Source organism: Chlamydotis macqueenii, chromosome 3 (assembly GCF_036417535.1).
Source record: "Chlamydotis macqueenii isolate bChlMac1 chromosome 3, bChlMac1.mat, whole genome shotgun sequence".
NCBI classification, from domain to species: domain Eukaryota; kingdom Metazoa; phylum Chordata; class Aves; order Otidiformes; family Otididae; genus Chlamydotis; species Chlamydotis macqueenii.
This window is the reverse complement of record NC_141558.1, coordinates 97,490,170-97,514,655: the sequence shown is the minus strand read 5'-3', so window position 1 is coordinate 97,514,655 and position 24,486 is coordinate 97,490,170. Positions and strand designations below refer to the sequence as shown.

Below are 24,486 nucleotides of genomic sequence, written 5' to 3'. Positions count from 1 at the left end.
GATCAAATGCTTATCAGGCTGGAAATCTTTTTTTTTATGAAGGAGAGAAGAAAAATATCTTCCTGAAGTAGTAAATACTTGTTAAATATAAGAAGAGCTGTTAATGCATGACTGTGAATTAATACGATAAATCGAATCAGAGGGGTGGATTTCTGCTAACAGTAAAGCGATATGGTTGCCTTCCTCCCTCTAAGTGTTATTACTCCATACTTTTTTACTTGCCTCTTTGTTCACTGCATGGCTGTTGCCTTGAGAAAAGGCAAGAAAGATATATAACTAAATGTAGAGCAAGAAGAGCTAGTTCCTTCCCTGTGGTGCAAAATATAAATAGAAATGAGTGACCAAAATACAGAGAAACTTTCCCTAGTTTGTACAATAGAGCAACAAAGAACAAGGACATAGAGCAAAGTCTTTTAATTTGCATTGCCATTTTGTGCAAGCCTCAAAACTTTCCAATTATTTTAATTGTCATAATGAAAATCGCTGTTCCTGCCAGACTATTTTTGTTGCTTTTTGTTTGCTTTCTTGTCAGAGAAAACTGCCTTTAGGGTCAGCAGATGCAGTGTAATACACGTGCCAGGTACTGGGAAAAGGTCAGTACGTGCTTTCCTGAATCTGCATCTTAGCGTGGCTCACCTATTAGAAGAAAGCTGTCTGGAGTAGTTCTTCGTAGTGATGGTTAATCTCCCCTCATCAGCTGGCTTTTGTTTATGCAGTTTCTAAATAGATGTCTTTCTATGTAGCCTTTAGCTTCAGTCTCACTCTCTTGGTTTTCAAGATGTGGTTTCTTACAGGGATTTCTCTTAAAATAAGCAACATATTCTGTCGATGTCCAGTGTTGACCTCAGGGTATTAAAAACCGCTTTTAACAATTCACTCGCCAAGGGCCATTCCTGAAAACTAGAGGTTTACAAGTAGTGACATCTCTCTGTGTTGATTCAGATTTGCTTTTGAGGAGATTGTGGGAGACTTCTGGTTTGTTTGTTTTTATTTTTTGTTTGTTTGGTTTTTTTTTTAATAGGATTTAATATAAAATCTTTTGGCTATTTTTACATGGGCATGTTTTTGTTTAGGCTATAATGTTCAGGAACTGAATGTGCCTTTTGTATGCAGAGCCCTCAATAGGAAAGTTGTGTTCTCATAGTTCTAGTTAGCACTATAAATAGCTTTAGAATAATGTTGTACTGAGAACCACATAGAGAGCTCCCATTGATATCTCTGGGAATCTTGTGAAAAGTCAGAGTTCTTTGGACTTCAAGGAGAGAGAGAATCCTTGCTCAATGTGACTCTTGACATGAATTTCACCCAATGTCCCGTGTAGATTGAAGATATCCTCTGGTTTCTTTGTACCCTCTGGTCTCTGGTGTTGTTTCCTAGAAAACTACTTCAGACTTGGTAAAGGCATCTGCAATTACAATTTCAATTGCCACTTTATGAAGAGAACTCAAGGATAAACCTGTCCTGCATTCATTTCCTCCTGTCCATAAACAGCTCTATTTCTCTGACAGCTCTTTCATCATCATCAACTTGACCTAATCCAGAATTCTCCCTGCTGCATCTGTTTTTGTTGCTGTGGATGTCTCAGCCATTCTTAAGTCAACTTGAGCCTGCTCTTTGTATGTTCTTTCTGCGTAGTATCCTTGAGATCAGACCTGTCCCAGTTATTCATCCAGCTAAAAAAATTACTCAGGTTGAGCACCTCACTTCAACATCCATTTCCCTGGCCATGACTTGACAAAAGCAGTCTTGCTGTACCCTTGTTCATTCAAAATGCTGTTGCCACTGCAATGACTGTTCTTTTTCTACCTTTTTTTTTTCTTTTAAATTAAATTTTAATTCTGTGTTTCTGATCGTTTCACTTCATTTACTCATTTCCATTGGTTTCCTCTGTCCTGTCACATCAAACATAACTAATAGCCTTCAATGTCAAGGCTGCTCAGTCTTTTACCACCTACTCAATCTTTTTTTTTTTAATAATATCAAAAAACTGACTTCCATTTACAGATCTTATACCACATTGGTATCAATCAGTTGCTCATTATGTTTTTGTATTAGCATCTTTTGCCTTTCTTACATGATTCTTTTATGGAGGAATGGTGATCTTGGATACCCACTGATGTGTTTCATTGGCCTCTTGCAAGTCCTTAAAATTCTCATTCACTGTGATACCTCAGTGTGCTTGATGGTGATTAGACTAATTAGTTAATGATGTAACTAATTAAACTGTTATACTGTAACTAACGTGCAATGTTCAGTTCACTGTTGTCTCAGTGTTGTTTGAACATCTTCATCTGTATCCTAGCTCTTGTTGCTTGTTTTAAACTTAATAGTCTTTGAGGAAAGGGCCATCATTGCAATCTGTTTGGTGTTTGTACAAAGCCTGGCATTTTCACCTCGTGAGCATTCTGGCACTTGGATGTTCACAATCAGCAGATCAGCAGGTGATGAAGGTATGCTTTGTTGTTGCTGGGTCTGTATAAACAGCTGATGGATTGCGATTTGTTGTGGATTCCAGCATATTGTTCCTGGCACCTACATTGAACTTGCCACGTATTCCACTTAGATAGTAATGTGCAGATAGGTGTATAACACCTAGAGGTTGATACATTGTGAAATATTTATAAGTATAGGAATAGTATAAGGTTTGATCCAGTCTCCATCCATCATTTTGAAAAGCTGCATACCTGAAAAAAACTGTGTTCAGTAAAGCCATCCACATACTTTGGGCTTCAAGGAGACTGCAAATGCACTTTTAGTGTGGATTGAACATGAATAAACCAAACTCTGAAATTCAGTTGAGCTTGATTTTACACCCGATGTAAAAGTTAGATATTTGCATTCTGGGGCAACATAATTTTTAATAATTATTTGGTATGTGTTTCTGTGTCAGCTATTTGCAGCTTTCAGATAGTTTTCATTTTAATAAGTGTGTTTGAAAAATACTTCCAAGCGCTGAATTTCAAAATACAGATGAAAAGATGCAGAGTCCTTGGGCTTAGGTATATTCAGAATATCCAGGTTATATGTGCGTTCAGTGATTTCTTGAAAAGATCAGAGTAACATCTGAGTGTCTTAGTTCAAGATCTGTCAGAGTTCTACAGATACAGTGATAAAACAAAGATGTCCTTAAGATGAAAGCAATCTATTAGCAGTATGTTCAGTAATTGCTGATTACTGAAATGGGTGTAAAACTTAGATGCAATAAAAAGCACGTTGACCGAAGACTGAGTCATGGCCAAATAACGGCAGCCCAGGCTGTCAATAGAGCTCTTCATTAAATTGAATAGCCGAAACAAGCTATCCACTGGAAATTATGATTTAGGTCTCTACTGTATTTTCTGAGCCTTTAATAATAGGCCATATACAGCTGCAAACAAACTTTTTCAATAACAAGCAAGTGGCCTTATGTGTGTCTGCAGGGAAATGTTCTGATTGTGTAACCATGATGATGTGACTGACAAGTAGAGAAACAGTTGGAGTTTTTTGTTGGTTTTTTTTTTTTTTTTCTGGTTTGGTAAGTGAAATGCTACCTGAATAGAACACAGAAATGTAAGATTTTTTTTTTTTTTCCCTTTCCTAATTAGTGATACTCTGAACTCCTTCAGGGAGACCAATTTGTGGATCTCATGCTGCATTCTGCCTTCAATAAACGTATATACTGACTCTAAGCACAGATCAAGTATCTCAGCTTCTGGAGCTTAATTTTGCTCTCTGTGTGAATTTTGCAGCTTGGTGTCTTGTAGAGTTTGTAGAGTTAAAAGCGTACCTTTGTTAGATTAATGAATTCATTGTGAGTAGTGCAGCTCTGTTATCCTTCGTTTAGAATGAGAGATAAGCTGGTATTTAATTTAGTCAGAAAAGTTAAAATCAAATAGTTATTTTCCTTCTTTTAGCCACTTATAATTGCTTGCTATTATATAGTAAATTATATAATTTGAAAAGCGCTGTGAAAAAAATACTGCAATTATTAGGTATTAGAGCATTCAAATCTGTCTGGAAGTGTGTATTGCAGTGGGAATAGGCACTTCTGAGTCCTGTCCCAGGCTCTGCCACTGATCTGCTGCCTTTTAGCAGACAACCTAATCTTTTGGTTCCTTGGAGACAACGCGTATTAAATGGAGATCAAAACTCTTACAAGAAGCATGATGTTAGTATTCAGTGTCTTGTTCTGAAAAACTATCTATACCTAGAATTTCCATTTACTTCAGATTAAAATATTTGTTGGATGAATCTCAGGACCAGTATCTGTAACATACATGGAGATGTCTGAGGGATGATAGATGGATTAAAAGTATGAAGAAGTTTGGTGTTTTGAATTTCCTAATACTTTGTTTTTTTCTTTGGTAAGTAGAAAAAAAAGCAAAGCATCGAAGTGAGAGAGAAGGACAAGATTCAAAAGTGTAAGACTGAAGGAAAGGAAGAGTATCATAGTTTAATCCAATTTGATTCACCAGAGTTGAAGCAAGCACATTTCAGTGTAACAAGAAATTTAGTGTACCTATTTTCCAAAAATTAGAGCTGATTTAATGCAGTAAATAGTGTGATTGCTCGTACATGATCTTCTACATCTAATTCAGGAAAACCACGTGACTGCTTTTAGGATGACAGGCCTGTGTATCTGATAGCATGAAGGAAGCTCTGATTGTGATCAGAAGACTCCTGGACTTGTGTCCGATCAGCAGAAGGTTGCATGCAGCCAGTGTACACCATACAGTTGGAAGCAACATATTAGCACAAAGGGTTGGTTTTTTTTATGGCATCGGCTTTGTAATAGGGCTGTAATTTTACTGCTTTTCAGTTTGAAATAGATTGTGTTATCTCTGTGGAAGTATTTGAGCTGCTGTTGGTTTTTAATTGGTTTTATTTTCCTGTCTAATAATAGGCACTTGCCCCAAAAGTTACTTGAAATAGCAACTCTTCTCCCTGAACTGCAGTTTTATTTTCTTTTGGCTTTTATTTCAGCTGCGGGAGCCAGCTGCTCCAAAGAGTGTGGGAAGCTGACTTGGAGGCCTGTCAGCTGTTAATCCGAGGGTTTCAACTGAAAGAAACCAGTTGCTGTGTTTTTGAGGAAGAGGAGAACCAAATGGATGAGATGGAGATGACTGCTGATGGCCCATGTGATTCTGAAAAAAGAAAAGAAGGTCACTTCCCAAAGGGCACAGAGTGGAGCACTGTTCCCTGCCCCAATCACAGCGAGCTAAAAGAGGTATCTGAAATATTCTACAGCTGCACTTCAAGCAATACTGCTGGTTTTCCTTTTGAGAGGAGGAGTTGAATCTGGGTGTTGGGCCAGCAGGACAGGTTAAGTATGAACTTAACATCTGGCCTTCAATCTAGGAGATGAATAAAATAGCTTATTAGCTTCTCAGAACCATTCAACCCTTTTTCCTTTCACCATCAGTCTTTTTAAAATGTGGGAATTCTTCAGGCAATGAATACAGAATGTACATGAGGATTTGAAGGAAAAATGATTAAGTATTTAACACAAATTATCAGCTGTTCTTCATCTCACTAACAAGTTTCACTCTGAGTTAGTTCTCCTGACTTGTTAACCTGGATCTACATTAGCCGAAGCGGGGAAAGATTAAGTTTTCCTTCTCTAGTGAAACAGTCAAAGACTTCCTAGCTCAGATGCTGGTAGGCTTCTAGTGTCCAACAAATATTAAAAGGAATTAAAAATCATGAGGCTTAAAGGGTTTGACAAATTTCTTTTAAGTTTGTGTTCTGCTCTGAAATGCCATCCTTGCTTTAAAATGTGTAGCTATCTAATAATCTTTTAACTGCACTGCCAAGGTAAACAAGCTGTTAAAAATATTCATTGCTCAACAGCACCACTGTGACAAAAAAAAAAAAAACCCTTCCAACAGGAGTTGTCAGTTTTATTACCTTGGAGTTTGTTTGACAAAAATTAGAAGTGTGCTTAATCGCACCTGATGTTAAGAGCCATTGAAGTGTGTTGCATTGAAAGCTGATGACTAATTTTGCATTTATACTGTGCAGGTGCAGGACTCAGAGGGACAGGTTACCCATATGTTTAATGGAAGAGGAAAGTGTATTTGTAGTTGTTCTGGTTTTGTTTAGTGAGGGGGGGCTAAGGTGGTAGCTTCTGTAGGAAACTGCTAGAAGTTGCTCCCCTTTGTTCAGTAGACTTGGCTGGGCCTAGGGCGGACCTGCTGCTGGCCAAGGCCGAGCCAATTGGTAGCAGAATGTCCCATGATAACACCTCTGTGATGACGTATTTAAGAAGGGGAAAACAGAAAAAAAAAGGGAGAAGATGTGAAGCAGCTGAGCGGGGGGCAGAGAGGGGGAGGCAGGAGCCTTGTGGGCCTTGCAGGCCTCACCCTCTGGCCTCCCACCTGGCAGCCGACTGGGCCCAACTTGGCCCAGCCTGGCTGCAAGAAGTGGAGAGGAGATGAGAAGTGAATAAGATGTAAAAAGGATCCTGAGAGGCATCTGCCTGCCTGTTGTGAGGAATGGCTGCAGATGCCAAGGTCAGTTTAGAAGGAGGGGAAGGAGTAATGCGGCTCCTGGCCAAGATTCCCTTGCAGCCTGTGGTGAGGACCATGGTGGAGCGGGTTGTCCCCCTGCAGCCCATGGAGGTCCATGGAGGGGCAGAGATCCACCTGCGGCCCGTGGAGGACCCCACGCCGGAGCAGGTGGAGGCCTGAAGGAGGCTGGGGCCCGCTGGGGCAGCTGTTCTGGAGGGAGTGCACCCCGTGGAAGAGATGACCCATGCTGGAGCAGTTTCATGAAGGACTGTGGCCCGTGGGAGGGACCCCACAATGGAGCAGGGGAGGAATGTGAGGAGTTCTTACCCCGACGATGACGCAGCGGCATAAAACAACGCGTGATGAACTGACCGCGACCCCCATTCCCTCTTCCCCCCTGTGCCACTCGGAGTGGGGGGAAGGTAGTAGAGATAATGTTAAGCCTGGGAAGAGGGAGGGGTGGGGGGAGGTTATCTTGTTCCCTGTCTCATTCTCCTGCTAGTTTTAGAAATAAATGAATAGTTTTCCCCAAGTCAAGTCTGTTTTGCCCGTGATGGTAACTTTAAGGATTTTCTCCCCGTCCTTATCTCAAACCTCGAGCCATTTTTCCTTATATCATCTCCCCCTGTTTTCTCGGAGGGTGAGGGGAGTGAGAGAGAGACTTGCATAGTCTGGTCCCGATCAGGGCTGAACTACAACAGTAGTGCTTCCATTAAGCTTCTCCTTTTGAACTTGCTTTTTGATATTTCCTCTCTGTCTCTATCAGCCATAGAGGAAACTTAGGGAGACTGTCCCCCTAACTTCAGCTGTTCATCTAGGTGCTAAAACTTTGTGGTTTAAATGCCTTTGTCTGGGATCTGGCCTATCCTAGTATCCTGAATAAACTCCATTTTGAGAACGTGCCAAAATCTATTCAGAAGCTGATGTGTAAAAATAAATGTGAAGGACCTATGGAGGTATTTCTGCATCTATTCCTGGAGGAGCTCCTAGGACTGAGAAACTTGAACAAAAAAAAAAAAAAAAGAAGCAATTTTGTTAATATAAGAATGTTAATTTGTTTTCCAACTTTTAGAAGGAGTTGAGCAACAGAGCTGTGTTTCCTCACAAGTTTCTCAACTGGCCTTCCTCAGCTTCAGTGCTGCCTGCACCTTTGGCCATAGAGGCAAAGTTATGCATCAGTGATGAGTGTAACCCATTGCAACCATAAAAAAACCCCAACATATAGACTGTGTTCTGGTTCTGGAATTAGGGTTAGTCAGCTTTTTTATACTGTCAGGATCTGGGATATTTTCCTTGTTGTGGATGATAGAAGTTTTACCACCCAAACGAGTACACTTTAGGTAGTAAGCTGATAGGATCTCAGTGACAGGCAGTATCCAGACTTTTAGAAAAGAGCTATAGTATAACATTCCCTAACATCTCCTAGTAGTTCATCACATGGCAGGATATAAAACCAAACAAAAAATGCTACTTGCAAATCATGCTAACTTCCAGTTTTTAAAGTGCTGAAGTGTGAGAGAGAATATGTCTTGATTTGTAAATGGCTTAGTTGAGAGACAAACCACTTCTGTAGCATTTAAGTGCTCTGTTATATGCTATTGTATTTTTTAATTTAAAAATAATTGAATGTTCGGAGCAAAAAATAAAATGAAATAGTGGTGTGGTTTTTAGTCTCTAAATTTAGCCATTCTTGCCACTTTCATGGAAAAACTTACTGTTGTCCCTTAGTAGTGGACCTTTTTGTAGCTATTTATCAGCAAGTGAGGATAACTAACAGAAAAGCACGTGTTTGTCAAAATGCTTTGTTTGATATTATTTACCAAGGCTGTGGTGTCCCTGTGGGAGGAGTAGCTTGATGTGGTTGCTGTGTTTCTAGAATGACTACTCTCTTCAACTGTGTCACCTCTGTTCCCCACTGGGGAGTTTCTAGAGAGAGCTGAAGCAAGAGGAAAGAGTGGCACTCTTTGTATTTAATGGCTACTGAATTACTTGCTTCAAAACAGTATGGGAAAGAGTAATAATAGCATATGTGCATATATGCCTTGGAAGGTACATTTTATTCCCAGGTGATTGATTTACTTTACAGTGAAATGCTATAAATGAAGCTCTCCAGTTATTTATCATGTCGTATGTGGTTAAGTATTACTATGGAGTGGATATTGGTTTTCCTGATGTATGCTGTAAATACAGTTTTCTTGCATATAACTATTTTACTGTATAGGTTTCATTAGAAAACAAAGAAATAAGAAACATAACAATAATAAGAAAAGCAAAATAGATTAATGCAAAGAACCCTTCACGTAGATCCTCAGTTACTGCTTTGCAGAGGAGCTGGTTTTAATTTTTAGTTAAATATCCTCACTAGATCATAAAATATGATATGTTCCGGTATAAAATATGTAAGGTATAAATTCTTTGAAAGTTCAGATATTTTACTGTCATGTGTGAGTGCAGGTTTATTAACTGTCAACATTACTTTATAGTCTTCATAACTGCATTTTCTAAGACAGTATAGATTATTATTTTTTTCCCCAGTTTGTTTATGTGGTAGACTATGGCATCCCAAAATAATCCAGTAAATCAAATTTCTTTTATAACTCTGACTGTTAACCAGGGAAGACAATCACATGCTTTGGCAGCTCAGCTTGTTGAAACATCACTACTAATTTTTTGGTCAAAACTAAATAAAGTGAGGCCAGCAAAAATCATCCTGTGGAACGCTCTGAGTTACTTAAAAATTAAGATGTACTCCTCTCAATTATCTATAATTAATTAGATTATAGTATTTCAAGAAAATGCTGAAGCAAGGTTATAGATGATATTACTAGCCTCAATGACATCAAAGTCAGCTTATTGTCCAATATATTTGAGATAGATTCTTGAATTTTCACATAAATGTGTACTTTCCAGCTGGTAGCTATCTTGATGAAATTAGGATACTCCATCATTGCAGTTTCAGTTTGTGTTTTTGTGACTAATTGGGCTTGATTTTCTCCCAGATCTCTGAGGAATTAAAGATGGCTTCTAGTTTTCGTCCCAGAAATGTTCCATACGTTTAAACTGAGTGCAAATAATTTTGCTCAGGTGACATGTGAGTGAGGTGGAAGACGTTATGATAATTAGTACATAGATACATATCTGGGTGATTTCTAAAATATACAGTAACATTTCATTTCTCTTCAGACATTTAACACCTGCTTGTTATGGTAACTTGTTTTATCTTTGGCTTGTTGGTAATGTGTGAGCAAAACCTTTTTATAACAGCAGAAACACCGATGATAACTAATAGAGAGAGAGATGTGTGTGTGCTGGGACTGCCCTAACACCAAGCATCTTGTTGAACATGAGTACGTGTGCATCTGCAGGCTTGAGTTCCTTACCTATCCTTTTTTTCTTCTTCTGCTATCTGGCATGCTGTGCAGTGCTCCCTCTTAATCACTGTGAAGGAAAGAAACACCTACTAGATTTCAAGAAAATTGAGATGATTAAAGTTACAAGGTAAAAACCAAAATTCAGTAGTGTTAGCTTTTGTAAGTCAGCGTTTTTGGTAGTTATCCCATCAGAATTCTCTGTAGGTCATTTCTTACTTTTTCACCATAAAAGAAGCAGAGAGCAGGCATTAGAGCAGGCATTATACTGCTACTGATGGCAGTTTTGCCATCTAGGAAGATAATCTGAAGTCTTTTGTAGAGCACTCTGATGTTGAGGTGTTCTGTAATTTCAAAGCCTTCATTTGATTTACTTTTTTAAAGATACTGAATGTTCTAAGTAGACAATAATGAAAAATAATAATTAATATTTAATGTGGTGCCTGTCATTAAAGAGAAGTCATCACAGGATAAGACACAGCATTTTTTCAGAATTTAGTGATAGCGAGCACCAAGAAAGCCTCTGTCAGCAGGCTGTAACTCGTTATGGTGCATTAAGATAGCCTGTGGTCCAGGAGGCAAATGTGCAACGTGTAAAGGACAAAGCCTTTAGAAAGCTAAATAAACTGTGCTTTCATTTGAGTTTTAATTAAATCCTGTATTTGTAGAGCTTCAAAAATAACTTGGAAACTTAAGATTTAGTCTTAATTTTAAATGTCAGCATTAAGCATCAGTGAAAGTCAGCGTTTGAATACTCTTTGTATTAATCCAAGCTGGAAAGAATTTCTGTAGCAACAGGCAGCTGGCTTGTACGCAATGGTCAGGTCATCGTTGTACAATCATTTGTGTTCTTGTGCAGTAAGATGCCCCTTAACTGCATGTGATACTGTTGTGTAGTATCTGCTGGTAAAAATGCTAACTCTTTAGCTAGAGATCAAAGCATCTCAGTAAGCTTAATGCTTTTTCAGTAAAAATATAATATAAATATAAAAAATTAATATTGGAGGTAAAAGAAATCTAAGGAACCTCTTTTCAGATAGATTACTGAAAATAGTACCCAGTAATAATGCTCTTACGGCAGAGTAGTGATTTTGCACTTTTATATATATGTACATACCAGTGATACTAAGTATTGCCCTACCAAAGCAATATCCCTCTCTCAGTTTATTTAAAGATTATCAATACTGTTATGTGTGATAAGTATTAATGATTTTCCAATAACGTTAACATCTTTGCTCTTCAGCCAATGAATGAAATGTTGGCTAATTTCATACAGACTTCACAGAAGGAATGAATTTTGAAAGAGGAACTGACTGTAGTTCGCATGTGTTACTAATACAAAACATCAGTGATGTCTCTCATTTCTCCTGCCCAAAATCATTTACGGGGTTCGTGACAAAAAAATTCTATAGACTCTTGAAGGGTTTATAGATCCATATAAGCTTGATAGAAAATTTTCTTTCAATCTCTAGTTAGTCCTTCAGTTTTAGAGCCAATATTCCTTGTGGGTTCTAACTGGGAAGCCAAAGGCAGGCTTTAATAAAGTATATTCAAATTTAGCTTTAAATATTGGGTGGCTGCCACTGCTCTGTTATAAATGCAATTGAAATGTTTCATGCGTGTGAAGCAAAGTTATATAATTGTTCAGCTTATATAACTTTTAAATGTGCTATATGGGTTTTATAAGTTCCATTGAAATCTTACTGTTTATATAGCGTGTATCTACTCTACACTTAATAATTTATCTCTAACAGGTTATGGAAGACGTTTCATTTGGAGCAGAGGGTCATTTATCTGAGGTAAGTGTTTTCTAGACAGTATAAAGTGGTGATATTGTACAGACTTTTCTGGTTCTCAATTAGAACTAATGACACTTGTTTTTATAGTATTACCTTTGGGTAAAAATCGCTAGAGAGTATGCAAGGACTTAAAAAAGCAACACAGGCACAACTAGAGTGGGCCCATTCTTTTTTTTTTCATTTAAAATAATGGCACAAAGTTGCTGTTTATTTCAGGGAGTTTATAGTTAAATCCCCTACTAGTGTTTTAATACATACCAACAACAGGATAAATACGTTGGGGAAAAGTAGGACCAATAAAATTTAGCCAGCCTCAATGTAGGACTGTAAGGATGCTTAGGAATGGAACAAAATCATGATGCTTTATTTGTTTCCTTACATACCACTAAAAATACCTTTGAATTTGCTTTTGAAGTATAAAAGCATACTGCAACAGAATACAGGGTAATAGGAATTTAATCTGAATAAAAATTCTGGGTGTATATAATTTTCTTTAATAAAAAGATTTCACATCCTAGTCGATGTATTTAAGAAAGTCTGGGATCATTGAGTAACATGAAGTGCATTTCCTATGAGAGTAAACGATGAGAAAAATCTGCTTTTGTACAAAAATCTGCCTACGTACAAACTCGGACTTTAGATAATATATATGTAAGGAGAGTTATACTGGGTCTAAGAGCTGTACTGATACAATCTGGTCCATTTTTTTTATCAGTATGCCTTGGGTTGCAACTTACATATTAAGGAAATTTAGTGTCCAAACATTGTGTCCAGCCAGCAAATTAATTACACGGGTAAGTAACCCCCACTTCACCTTCCATAGTCGCATACGTGCCACCTGTCAAGTACAAGTGACAAGTGCTCAGCCAAGCAAATATGAAATAAATAAATAAAACTTGCAGTTTGGGATAACTATTCAGATGAAACGTTTCTTTGGATTCCCACCAATGAATCCAAAGACTGTGGAGCAGCAGGAATGCTCCAGGAAAGATAATCTTAACTGCAAGACCAAACTCAGATTGTTGACCTTGTGTACAAGGAGACTGTGACATGAAAGCATGCCAAGGATGGACTGCTTGACTGTTAGCATAAATAAAGCCAGGAAGCCTTGAGAGTGAAGGTGAACTTTGCAGAAAAATGCAAATAGCCTTTCTTATTAGTGAACTTGGCTGTGAATTAAAGCAAAACTGTGCAGGTGCTTGTGTCCACGGATGACATAAAATAGGGGCAGGTAGTCCCACGGGATGAAGGTAGCAAAAAGCATTCCTGCCAGCAGGAAAAAATACTGAGGGCATGTTAGTACTGATAGCTGCCAAGATAGCAGAATATTTGCTGGAAACTAAAAATTGCATATGGTCTGGACCAAAGCAAATGAGAATACAGCTGCAGGCTTGTGTCCAGCAGAGACCTGCACTGAAAGCTGTAACGCAGCCCAGCCCTTGACTGAAGAAGTTGTTCTTTTGCTTAACAGGAGATGTGCACAGAGCACGTGAGTATGATGTGTGTGCTGTGCTTACAAGGGCACCAGAGCTCACAGGCATAGAGGGCTGCCACTGTAGAAGTGTTTGCTAAGAGCTTAATGTCTTAGTGTACTCACAAGCAGAGGAACTTTGCCCTTTTGACGTTTTGAGGAAAAAAAGTGCCTAAAAAGAATAGAGAGCAATACAATAAAGGAAATGGAAATTTGCTGGAGAGCCAGGCTTTAGCACACTGCCACAGCTGGGTTGATGTTAACTTGTAGACAGCTCTATAAAAGCTCTGTGAAGCTGTCAGCAGCCTCTACCTCGTCAAGGCTTTGCCTAAACGTTCCTTTGACGCTCTGGTCCCCTAATCCACTCTTGTCAGTCTCCCCACTGCCTGCAGGAAAGCACCCTGTTAGTCATTCCAGATTGTTGCATCTTGGTGTGTCAGGAGCAGAGATGGGAGTGAACAATACTAGGAACCACCTATAAATGATACCCAGCTATGCTGACTCCTAACACAGCAGGGTGTGGACACTGAAAAACAGTTTGGTGCTTTTGTTTATTTTCCAAGCCGTGGCCCACTGTGAATTTTTATTGTTAAGTCAGTAAATAGCCTCATCCTCCCACAGCAGGAACTGGAATTGCCCCAGTTTTATTAAATGAGCTAGTGAAATAGTCTGCACTGATTTTGGGAAATCTACATTCAGGGAAGATCTTCAGTCTATAGAGATAAGCATGAGAAGACTGTTGTCACCCAGACTGCAGCAGGATGCTGGAAGGCAGTGGAAAGCTCTATCCCTGCGTAGATGCTTTTCCAAGGACACTCCTCAATAGCTGTAATGGAATATACATGAAAGGAAGAATTGCCAACATCAGGCTGTAATTTTGATGAATCGTTTAAGACTCCCATGTGGTGTATCCCTGCAGAGGAGGGAATGGGATCAGTGCAAAAAAGGGAATGTGGGAAAACCATGTGATGGTGGGGAGGAGGTAGGTCACAGCTGCAAAACAGCAGCTATCTGGAAAGCTTTATGCCTGAATTGTTGCGTATGAGCAACTCAGGAGCAGGTTGTAGTGCTGCAGTTTCCTAAACGTACATGAACAGGCTGATGGAAAAAGCTAACAGTCTGTAAGTGAAAGATGAGAAGAGCGAAAGTAATTGGGAAACAACCTTGATCCCTCTTTTGAGAAAAGGTGGATGACCACCTCCATGAAAGAAAAAATCACCTAAACAAAATCAGGGAAACAACAGGTGAGTTTTTGTGGAACCAGCTCTGTAGGAGGAAGAATAAGCAGATGATCTTTGGTACCCTCCAGAAGACGTCTTGTTTATAGTACTGCATCATCTTCTTTTGGTGCAGAAAAGAGCAAATACAGTAACAGACTACACATCTGTGTCAGCAGCTCTCAGTGGCCCAAAATAATTTTGAAAAGGAAAGGACGAAAATCTTCCCAGGAATGAGCTTGTAAGGGTACTGCACAGCGTAAGAGTGAATGAGCAAGACCACTGAACACACTAAGCTGCTGTGAGCAAAAGGCATGCCAGGCGGCAAGGGGGTGCAGCGATAAGCTGTGTGTAAGGGATAGGTGAAAGAAAGCATGTGTGTCTTCTAATAAGAAAGGTGAATGGCAAAGTAATGAAATGAGAGCAGAGGGCAGAAATATTTTTTTTTTCTTCCTTATTTTCTTTGTTTTCAGTCTTTCTAAAAAATAAGGTGTGTCCGCATATATAGTGCTCTTAGTATTCACTACAAGGTAGCAAGAAATGAACACAGTAAAGGGTCCTAAGGCAGGTGAGATGTACTCAAGTCAGGCTAGACATGAAATTTCTTCTGAGAGCACAGGAGCCAAGAAAAACAATCTCCAAACCATTAACAAGCTTCTTTGAGAACTCCTAGAGGAAGCTTGAAGTCTCTGGGGATCAGTAAAAGGCAGACTTGGTATTTGCCTTTAAAAAGGAGGTAGGCTAGGAATTTGTGCCAGTCAACATAATTTCAATTAGGATTAGAATTCCAAAGGCTTGTGATATATTGGAAGAATAGCCTGAAATCAATAAGATGGGATATGTTAAAAGACAGGTGCAAATTACGTTTGAGGAAGAAAAAAAATCGGATTTATGTATACAGATGGTAAATAGCAGCTGATGACAGTACTGCAGGAGCAGAAACTAGGGTTATAGTGGACTACAAATAGAGTGGGATTCATTACCTTCATCCTGTTGCAAGAAAGGGCAAATGTCATTTGCAGCCTCATTAATGGGAAAGTCAGTTGTAAGACAGAAATAATTACTGTGCTTAGCTGAGAATGTCGAAGCCTCCAGAGGACTACTGCACTGGTCTGGGCACCTCACCCTGCTGAAGACAGGAACGTGCTGAAGGAAAGGAATAGAATTAAAAGCTTTAGATATCCTGGTCTGACTGAAAATCAAAATCTTCAATCACATTAAAAATAATTATAAAGAGGACAATAGTTATCATTGTGTGCTGTGTAAGGGTAAAATGAAATGTAACCCTCTTGGTTTGTAGCAAGGGAAGTTTGTATTAGGAAAACTTGCTCACTGCATGGGCAGTTTAGCCCTGGAGTAGGCTCTGCCTTGCAACCAGGACCACAAAATCCCTGTCAGCTGCAAAGAGCCATGTAGACAGACACAGTGGGCTTGATCTCACTGCAAGTCACAGAGCAGGCTTTGGTGGTCTCTGGTTGCTTCCTGGTCAGCCTTGCCATGAGATGCTAGGATGCTGTTGGTCATGACTAACACGCATTATTTTCAGAGTAAGAGATTAGGCCTATTCTCAGTGATTGCTTTGCCCTCCTCATCTGTGACACCTGCCCAGGACAATGCACACAGGGCAGGAAATCTAGGACGCAGAGCAGGGAAAAATGCTTCCTCCACCTGCACTTTGGACACTTCGTGGCTGTGTAGCTCCTGATCAGAGGGCATGTACCCTTAGCCTGCATGTGACTGAAACATCTTCTCAAGCAGGACAAACATACGATGGCTGCATTTTGTTTCTAGAAATGGTTTAAGAGATGTCCTAGCATGACTTTCTGGATTTTCAAGCACTCACCATTTCCATTAACTTCTACAAGGAGTAAGGGTAAGCGTGCAGCACTTCTGCCAACAATAAGTCATTGGTCTAAACCTTTTGCCACAATGTGAAGTACCTGTCTGCAAGGGCAACTTTTCATAGTTGGTATTTATGTTATTGTGAATGGTTTTCACTATTACAGGAGAGAGATGATTTAATACAGGTGGAAGAAATCTGACTTTTTTTTTTTTCTTCTTCCATTCTGCAGAAGGCATTCTAAGGGTTTTACCTTGTTTGGGTTATGATATTGCTAGTTTGAAGTAAGGCAATGCCTTTTTACAAAGTCTTCTGTAGGAAGAATGAATTTTAAGGATATATCAGGGAATCCTGCTTCTCAGCACAAACACCAAAGACTCTATAAGGGACTCTAATCCCTAAATTAGTCTAGCTACTACAATACTGATTCTTCTATATAAAATTGCTGAACTAGATTGAAGAGAGCACAGAAGGTGTTTGCACTGGAAAGGCAGATCAAACATTTTCCTTGAGTAATGCTGTCAAGGAACTGTTGCTGATAGGTGACTGAAATTATTTGTGAAAGGGTAAAATAAAATGCAGAAGACTCAAGTGGAAGTCCTTCCCTCTGCTCTCAAATCAATATGCTGATGCTCCAGCTGTGCATCAGCTTGAACACTGTCTGTTCTTCCTGTTCCTTGCATCAGACTCTCACATCTCTGGGAGAGATGAGAATTTCTACTTTGCATGAGAAGGCAGAAGAATTTCACCTTAAAAAATATGAAATCATACCCACATTTGTGCTGTTTTCACCTGCTTAAGGATTTAATAGGGAGGGGGCAGGAGTGGGGAAATCCCAACCAGCTACATCCCCTATTCACAGGAAAAATCCATAAAGCAATATTGCATCTCAGCTCTTTCCTGACTCCTGCAGTCTCTCCTAGCTGCTTCACAAAAGTGCTGTTAGTGCAAAAATAACCAAAGAAGTCTTAAGACTCACAGTAGCTTGTAGCATTGACGTAACCTGCAAGCTTGGATGAGTTCTATTTTATTAATGTGCCGAACTGGAGGCAGAGTCTTCACAGATATTGTTGATCAGTGTAAAGTGCCACTTTCCAGCCACGAGCCGTTCTGAATAGTTTGTGTGTCACTGACAGTGGTTTCCTGCCTGCACAGACAAATGTCAAATGAAAATGTTACCAGTGATGTTACTAGGCATGAAAGGCACCAAGAGAAATCTTTCTACTTACTTCTCTGGGTTATCAAACTTTTTTCAAACGAGAACTTGAGGGCAGAAACTGTGGAATTTGTTGAATATTTAGAATTATTCTTTTGTATTTTTGAGAGCAGTATTTTTTTTCCCATTTAATTTATAACTCTTCTTGATGTTAAACTAAAGTCAGAGTTCTCTGCGTGACCACATCTTTCCGATCCAGAATAAGAAAGGCCATATATACATGTTCTGGAAAATCATAATTTATGTGATGACCCTCCTGAATTTGTCACATGACACCTGCAAGTAAGTTAATGAGAGACGATGCTTGTTTAAGCTATAGAGGAACTTCTCATTTCAACTAAAAAGGTAACTGTGTCATGTGGGTGCAAAAATAGTTTATCCTTGTGCAATTATTGCTGTATTAAAGAGGAATTAAGCTGCAAAATACCTATTAGGAGTTTATGATTATAGGATATAACCCTACCTTATGGAGGTATTTCAGTTACACTGCAGTGCAGTCATAATTGAACAGTTATGATTAGACAAATTTCAAGTGTTTAAAGACCTAAACAAGTTTGAGATTTTTACTTACTCAGATTTCCCTGCCTTCCCATATTGTAACCATTCTGCATTAAGCACGTTTTCCTGGTACTCATTGTTAATTTATCTTCATTTCCAAAGTAAACATGAGTTTTGTTACATTTTTAGACAATTCATCGTGTACTCAGAATGTGATCGTTCATATTTTTTTTTCACATGAGACAGAATGGACATTTTACTTTAAGTGAGAATCTAAGTATTCAGTTAACAAAGGAATTAAAGCTAGTGAGTTAAAAACGAGCATGTTTGGTGCAAGACCAATGCATCAATAAAGTCCTTGCCTGGAATTGCAGTGGGGTAGAAGCTACTAGCCAAAGCTTAGAACCTCAAAATACAGATTAGTACTGATGCAAAGCACTGTGAGATGCCTTTACTACTGAACAAGTGTTCACCTGAAGTCCTAGGGTCTTGAGGACTTGTTTGTTGGGTTCCTTCCATCCATCCTTCCTGGGACCTTTACTTTGCTTTGAAGTTTTATTTTAAAAGGCAAAAGATGATGTCAGACATGAAATCAGATTGTGTAGTAGTACACCAGTAAGTGTAGTCGTCCAGCTGCACTGCAACCGTGGATTTCAGGCTGTAGTTGTATTTTATCTCAGGTTTTCAGGATCTGTGCATGTTAGAGCTAGGCCACACTTGCAACTTGGAGCCTGTTTGGCTAACCAGGTATCTAAATGCTGTCTCCAGCACCTTTCAATGCACCTGAAGTTCAGTGAGGGGGTAGGTCTAAAAGGCCCAGTTTGCCCTGTACGTTCACTGGCACAGTGAACAGGGAAAAATTTTGCACTGTGAATCTTCACAGCAGGCCTAGACAAATCCAGCCCGTGTGCTTATCATTTAGATAAGCTGCCCAGTGAACTCCCTGTGTTTACATACAGGAGACAGGAAGCATAAGAGCACTTCTAAAGTGGAGGAAATGGATTTTCTCTTACAGCAACTAATGATAGTGCTAACTGGGCAACAGATTATCTGGATAAACGTTCCTGCCATCAACAGTACCCTAAAAAAGAAAGGGATACCCTACTGTAATGTGTATCTTTATAATGCCTTTTGTGTTTAATTATACTTAATGGCACAGGTATTCAGGAGTCTACCGTAAGATCTACTTTTTTACTTGCTATCTGAGGTAACTGATTATTTCAAATCAGTCATCCTTCTTGACAGTATGAATGTGATCCAAAGTCTCATATAGTAATAGTTCTTGATAAAAGTAGTGACTGGATCAGACAAAAGTATTCAATATATTGATGTTACAAGAAGAAGAATCTGCTTTTTATGTGTCACCATAAGATACATGTTCTTCAGGATCTGTACAGGACTAATTCATTTTGTCAAAGTACACAGTCTGTAGAAAGAGACTGGTTTGAAAACTTTGCTTATGGCTTTTATTTGTCAGAGCAATGCATAGGAGTTTGTGCATTAATTAAAAGCTGTTCTTCCTAAATTAATTCTTCAATGATTGTATATAGCACTGAATGTTTTTTATCTTGTTTTTCTTGTGTTTGAGATTATGGTTATGTGAAGACCTGATTTTCTTACATGTAATTAACTGTTAGAGAAAAATCAGGGCTGGAGCTTTCTCTAGATGGTCATAATTTTAGATGTGCTTTCAGAGTAGTAGGGTTTTACAATTTATTGACTCTTCTAGCCTGACACTGAAGTTCTTCCAGACAACTGTCATCTGTCACAGAATGATTTCCTAAAAGCTTTCTATTGATATAAATTGCCTGGGTTATCCCACTCCCTAACAGCATATGGAGCCCTGCTGGTGCACTGAATAATGATTTAGGAGCTGGATGGAAGACTTGTTCCTCATCTTCTGTCCCTGGTCTTAAGAAAAGGACATTCCTAGTTGCTGTAGGGAGAACATACACCTTTTTCTCCCTTGTTCTCATTTTAAAAACAATGGGTCATTTTTACATCTATAAATTCTGTGGAGTGCTGCTCAGGTCTCCTGCAGAGCCAAGGACTCAGCCAGCTGGTTCTCAGGTTGTGCTTCTCCGTCTCTAAGCTCTGGGTGTTTGCAGCATGAGTTCTCTCCAGCTCATCCATCCACAGTTCAAGCTGCAGCTGGTTGTGTACCCCTGCGATCTGCTGAATAGCCATGTCTGGCAGAAGACCTAGGAAGGCAGAAAGGTCAAAGCTCTGTGCTGCAGCAGGGGATGTGCCAGCAAGCAGAGCTCTTCTGACATTTGACTCTGTGTATGCGCTGTGTGACGCAAAGTGTAAGGATAGCACGGAACTGAGATCTGGTAAATGTGTTTACCAAAAAGTAGATTGTTTCACAATGGGCAGCGTTCCAACAAGTATTAGCACGATTTCTTTGGAAGTCCTTTGATTGAAGGCTTGATTTTTCTTAAACAGCCACTGATGGCTGCTATTATAGCAACAGATCAGTGCGAAGGACTGTAAGTACTTCTTAAAGGAGAAAAACTATCTGAAGATTGTCTATGGCCACATGTGCAGCTGGCTATGTAGATGAGTGCAGAGACTTAGGTCTAGAGAAAATCCAGTTGTCTGGATTCCAGCTGCTGAATGACTCCAGTTTTTCCAGCGTGGCTCCAGAAGAATTTCGTCTTGGCACAGTAATCTTTTCCTTACAGATAACCCCAGTCATTCACTATAGACAGCACAGTGATGCCTTGGAAGGGAGAGGAGAGGCTTGTGTCAGTGCTGTACAAATTGGTGGATCTCCCCCTCCCCTCCACCCCTGGATTTGCCACTTGTTTGAGTCATTTCTCAAAGTAATAGTCAATACAAAATATAAAGGTACAAATTACCCTTGTGTAGTATATCTGAAACAAACTTATGAGAAGGACTTTGCAACTGGTTTAAAATACTCAGTTTGAAATAGAAAAAGCATTTGTCTGTGTAAGTTCTAAGTAAAGAAACATTATTTTCTTAAATTTAGTCCTGTTTCATGATAACACAGTAAAAAAGTGTAGTTTCATCTTTTAATCTCAAAGACTGATGCATTTTCTCCAATCAGTTGAGCATGGAGTACCTTAGTATTCTAGCCAGATTTTTCCTCAAAATGTAAGTACATTTTGTTGTTTGTGAAAGATGACAAAAGTGATGCTTCTTGAAGTATTTAAATCACCTAAAAGTGTAAATCATATTTACATGAACAACTTGAAATTTAGGAACCTGCATGGTGTAGTCAGCGTGAGATTTCCCTCCCCGGCTGTGGTGAGGCAACAAGGAAAAGGGAGAGCAGTTCAGTCTTCACATCCCTTTAATCCTCTGCTAAAAGTGAAATCAGGACTTTTTTTTTCTGCAGGGAAATAATCTGAGACTACAAGCTCATTCCATTTCATATAAATCACTAAATTATTATTTGGTAACAACTTTTTCTCTCTAATGGGAATTTGCTTTCAGGCAATGTCTTAGCACTACAAAATATCATATCCTGTTATTAATATTTTCTTTTCCCTTTAATTTGATGCAAATATGATGTAGAAAAGTGCAGTCAGCAGCAAACATGCTTTCTTTTCTTTTTGAACTTCCTGTAGGAGTTCTTCATATTTTCTGCAGAGCTGGGAGAAAAATGTGAAGCAATAAGTGAGAAATTGGTGCATCTGGAAGATCAACTGCAAACTTCCGTCTGCAGAGTTGACGAAGGAGTTATTCATATCCTTTTTGATACAGGTATAGATGTGTATCAGTCTATGTAAGTACGTGTGTGAAATACTTGCCTTTCAGATTCATGTAGAGTAGTAATTCTTAATGTAGATTAAATGCATTAAGAAGGGGAGAATTGATTGTCTTGCTGAAGTGGGCGTCTTTGTTGTAGCAAGTTTTCCTACAGTGCGTTTTCAGTGTGGTCTGCTCCAGCTATATTTGATTTGAACAGAAGTTAATTCTTTGTAAATTGAGATTAGGCACTGAAAAACCTTTGTTCTACTGTTAAAATCATTTTGTTTGTAGTGCTCATAAAAGTAAATACTTAGTGCACCAAAAGCTGCATGGATACAGGCATCCATGCAGCTGCATTTCCCAACATGATTTACCTAAATTAAATGCTACATCATCGACTTAGATGGTGTATATCGTCACGTGTAGTTTGGTTTTTTTTCCTTTTAAAAAAATGGGCAGCAGATGCATCATATGGCATCCTGTGCAATTTAATCTGTCTCTAACACTCCAGTGCAAGTAACCAGACGAGATGATGTCTTATGAAGCACCCTTATCTCTTCCTGTGCTTCGTCTGTCATTCACTATCTGATTGAAGATTGCTTAACCTTTATGAGGCATTTGTTGGGCCTACATCTGTGGACGTTTTTCAGAATTTAAGAGAACAGAGTATTGTTTCATTTGTAACTTTCATAGAAAAACTTATCACAAAAAAAAAGATTTTGTTCTTCTAAGAAAGGGAAAAGAGAATAAGAACCAGTGAGACTGAGGAAGATGAGAGTACTTAGCTGGTTAGGTTTTACTGGAGAAGAGGTTACAGGCAATACTGAAGAAAGACAAGGGATAATGAAGACAGACAAATAAATTCAGGTTGCAGAGATTAGCAGAGGAGCCCTTACAGACACTTAAAGGTAGATTGAGATGATGACGGTGTTAGGAAGGATTCAGTTCCTCCTAAACTGAGGCAGGCAGTCCTGCAGGAGAGAGTTTAGAGAAAGGATGAAAGTGTGTGGAAATACCACTGTGTTTTAGGTAATTTGGTGCCTATTGCCAGCTCTTTGCAAAATTCCTCTTCTGGAAACTTGATTTCTTTAAAGGTATCAGAATGGTAAATTTTAAGGAGGGGCAGGGAGGAAGGTGCTGGGGAGGGTTCCATCAGAGAGGCGATATCAGGTCACTAATTTGTTACTACTTCAAATCTTTCTTTTCTAAGCATATCAAAGTACAGGAAGATTATTGTCTTGTATTTACCACAGGCCATTTTGCAATATTCTTTTAATTATATTTACAGCATGTGTGTTAGATTGCAGTCGTGTTGCCCTGTCTGTTTCCCTGATGCTGTTCATGAGCATTATTTGCAGAGCTATATGGATGTGTGTCTTGTGTGCGTGCAGAGCATCTTCTTCCTTCCTCCCTTTTGTATACTTGCTCCCAAATTAGCTTTTCTCATTGACTCTAATAGAAGAACACTGAGGATTGGAGTTACAGGTTCTTTGCAGTGGACTTAAGTTTATATTCAAGCCAAACAGTCAGGTCTAATCGTACTAACTAGGTAAGGTAAAATAGTTTACTAGGTAAGGTGAAATAAGCTGCAAAACTGCTTTTTTGATTCCTGAAGAAAATATACTGCAAGTAGGTATTTGCATTTTCTATGAAGCGTGCATTTTTTTTTTGTAGCTGTTGAAACTGCAGGAGTTAATTTAAAAAATAAAATCTAATAATTGAAAGTTTGAGAGGAGTTGTAGATTAGTCTCGTTCCAAGCCACAGTTGTCTGATAGAGACCTGATTTCCTCTGTCAGTGAAATTCAGCTTGTGTTATCTAAATACAGAAATGCTCTCTGTGTGATATCCTGGTCCTCCTAGCAAGACCATCAGTCACAAAACAAGAAACCATGTTTAAAACATAGGGACATGGAGAGAAGCAGTTCAGCTACCCCTCATTAACATTCAGTTGCTATTTCAGAGGTAGTCCGGATCAACATGCGTAAAATGTTACCATCTGGTACGTGTAATTGCTGTGCTATACTTCAAAAAGGAATGAGAAAAATGGCTACCACAGTGCTACAGACCTGGAGATTGGATTTTTTTTTTTCCTTCAATAAAAACTGCTCAGTGCCCATAAAATAAACTTGCACTCATTGGTAACTTATATTGCAGGAACGAGCACTGAGATTGGTGCAAATAATTAGCCTCAGTAGAAGAATTTATGATTAATATTGCATGGTAGTTTATTTGGTTTTAAATAAAACAATTTCTTATCCCAAATTTTTTGACAATTATGCAGTCTTAATAAAAAATCTGTAGAGCTCTGAGAGCAGGAGCTTAAAGATCTGAAATTGTAGTGAAAGCAGGATAAATTTTTCAAACTCTTGGTCTCTGGTTATCTTTGCCCTTCCCCTCATCCCAAAAACTGCCTTACACATGAACATTACAAACTGTATTAGGTCAAAAATCTGACTAGGGCTGCACAGATGTAAATTGGTCCTGTCATCTGATTATTAAAAGACTTTTAAAGACTCCACTGAGAAAAATAAATTCCTGATGCTCTTGAACCATTTGCCAATGTTTAGTGTATGTCATAGCTTTGATTAATAATTAAGTTTGTGTTAGAAGAAAAATCCCAGATGTCATTGTTTTTCATTCTACATTTTGATGGCATAGAACACTTAAATCAACCATGCTGCTTGTTGTAATTGCCAGCATGACCTGAACAAAAGAGAAATCCAGTGAAATTTCTTGGTCCTGAGTATATGCGCAGACCCATTTGAGATTCTCATTTATTATTGAAGCCTTTCACCACAAATATTAAACTGTACTTTTGTATAAAAACATCAAACAATAGTGGTGGAGTGGGGTGGAAGAGCTCCTCAGTAA

The 24,486-nt window shown here is 38.8% G+C and overlaps 1 protein-coding gene across 4 annotated transcripts in view; it reads left to right on the top strand.

Moving 5' to 3' along the window:
- Positions 1 to 24,486, top strand: part of DISC1 (DISC1 scaffold protein) — a 208,835-nt gene that overhangs the window by 176,757 nt on the left and 7,592 nt on the right. The window contains exons 11-13 of one of the 4 annotated variants that reach the window (XR_015258242.1): positions 4,963 to 5,301; positions 11,611 to 11,655; positions 21,491 to 21,529. Coding sequence is in view for 2 of the 4 variants with exons in the window: in XM_086745426.1 (XP_086601552.1) it covers positions 4,963 to 5,206; positions 11,611 to 11,655; positions 21,491 to 21,601 (400 nt within the window). In the remaining 2 variants the exon portion in view is untranslated. Of the gene's footprint in view, positions 1 to 4,962; positions 5,302 to 11,610; positions 11,656 to 13,059; positions 13,146 to 21,490; positions 21,602 to 24,486 lie in introns of those variants that run through there. The other 3 variants (XR_015258243.1, XM_086745426.1, XM_086745427.1) reach the window with 3 other exon arrangements.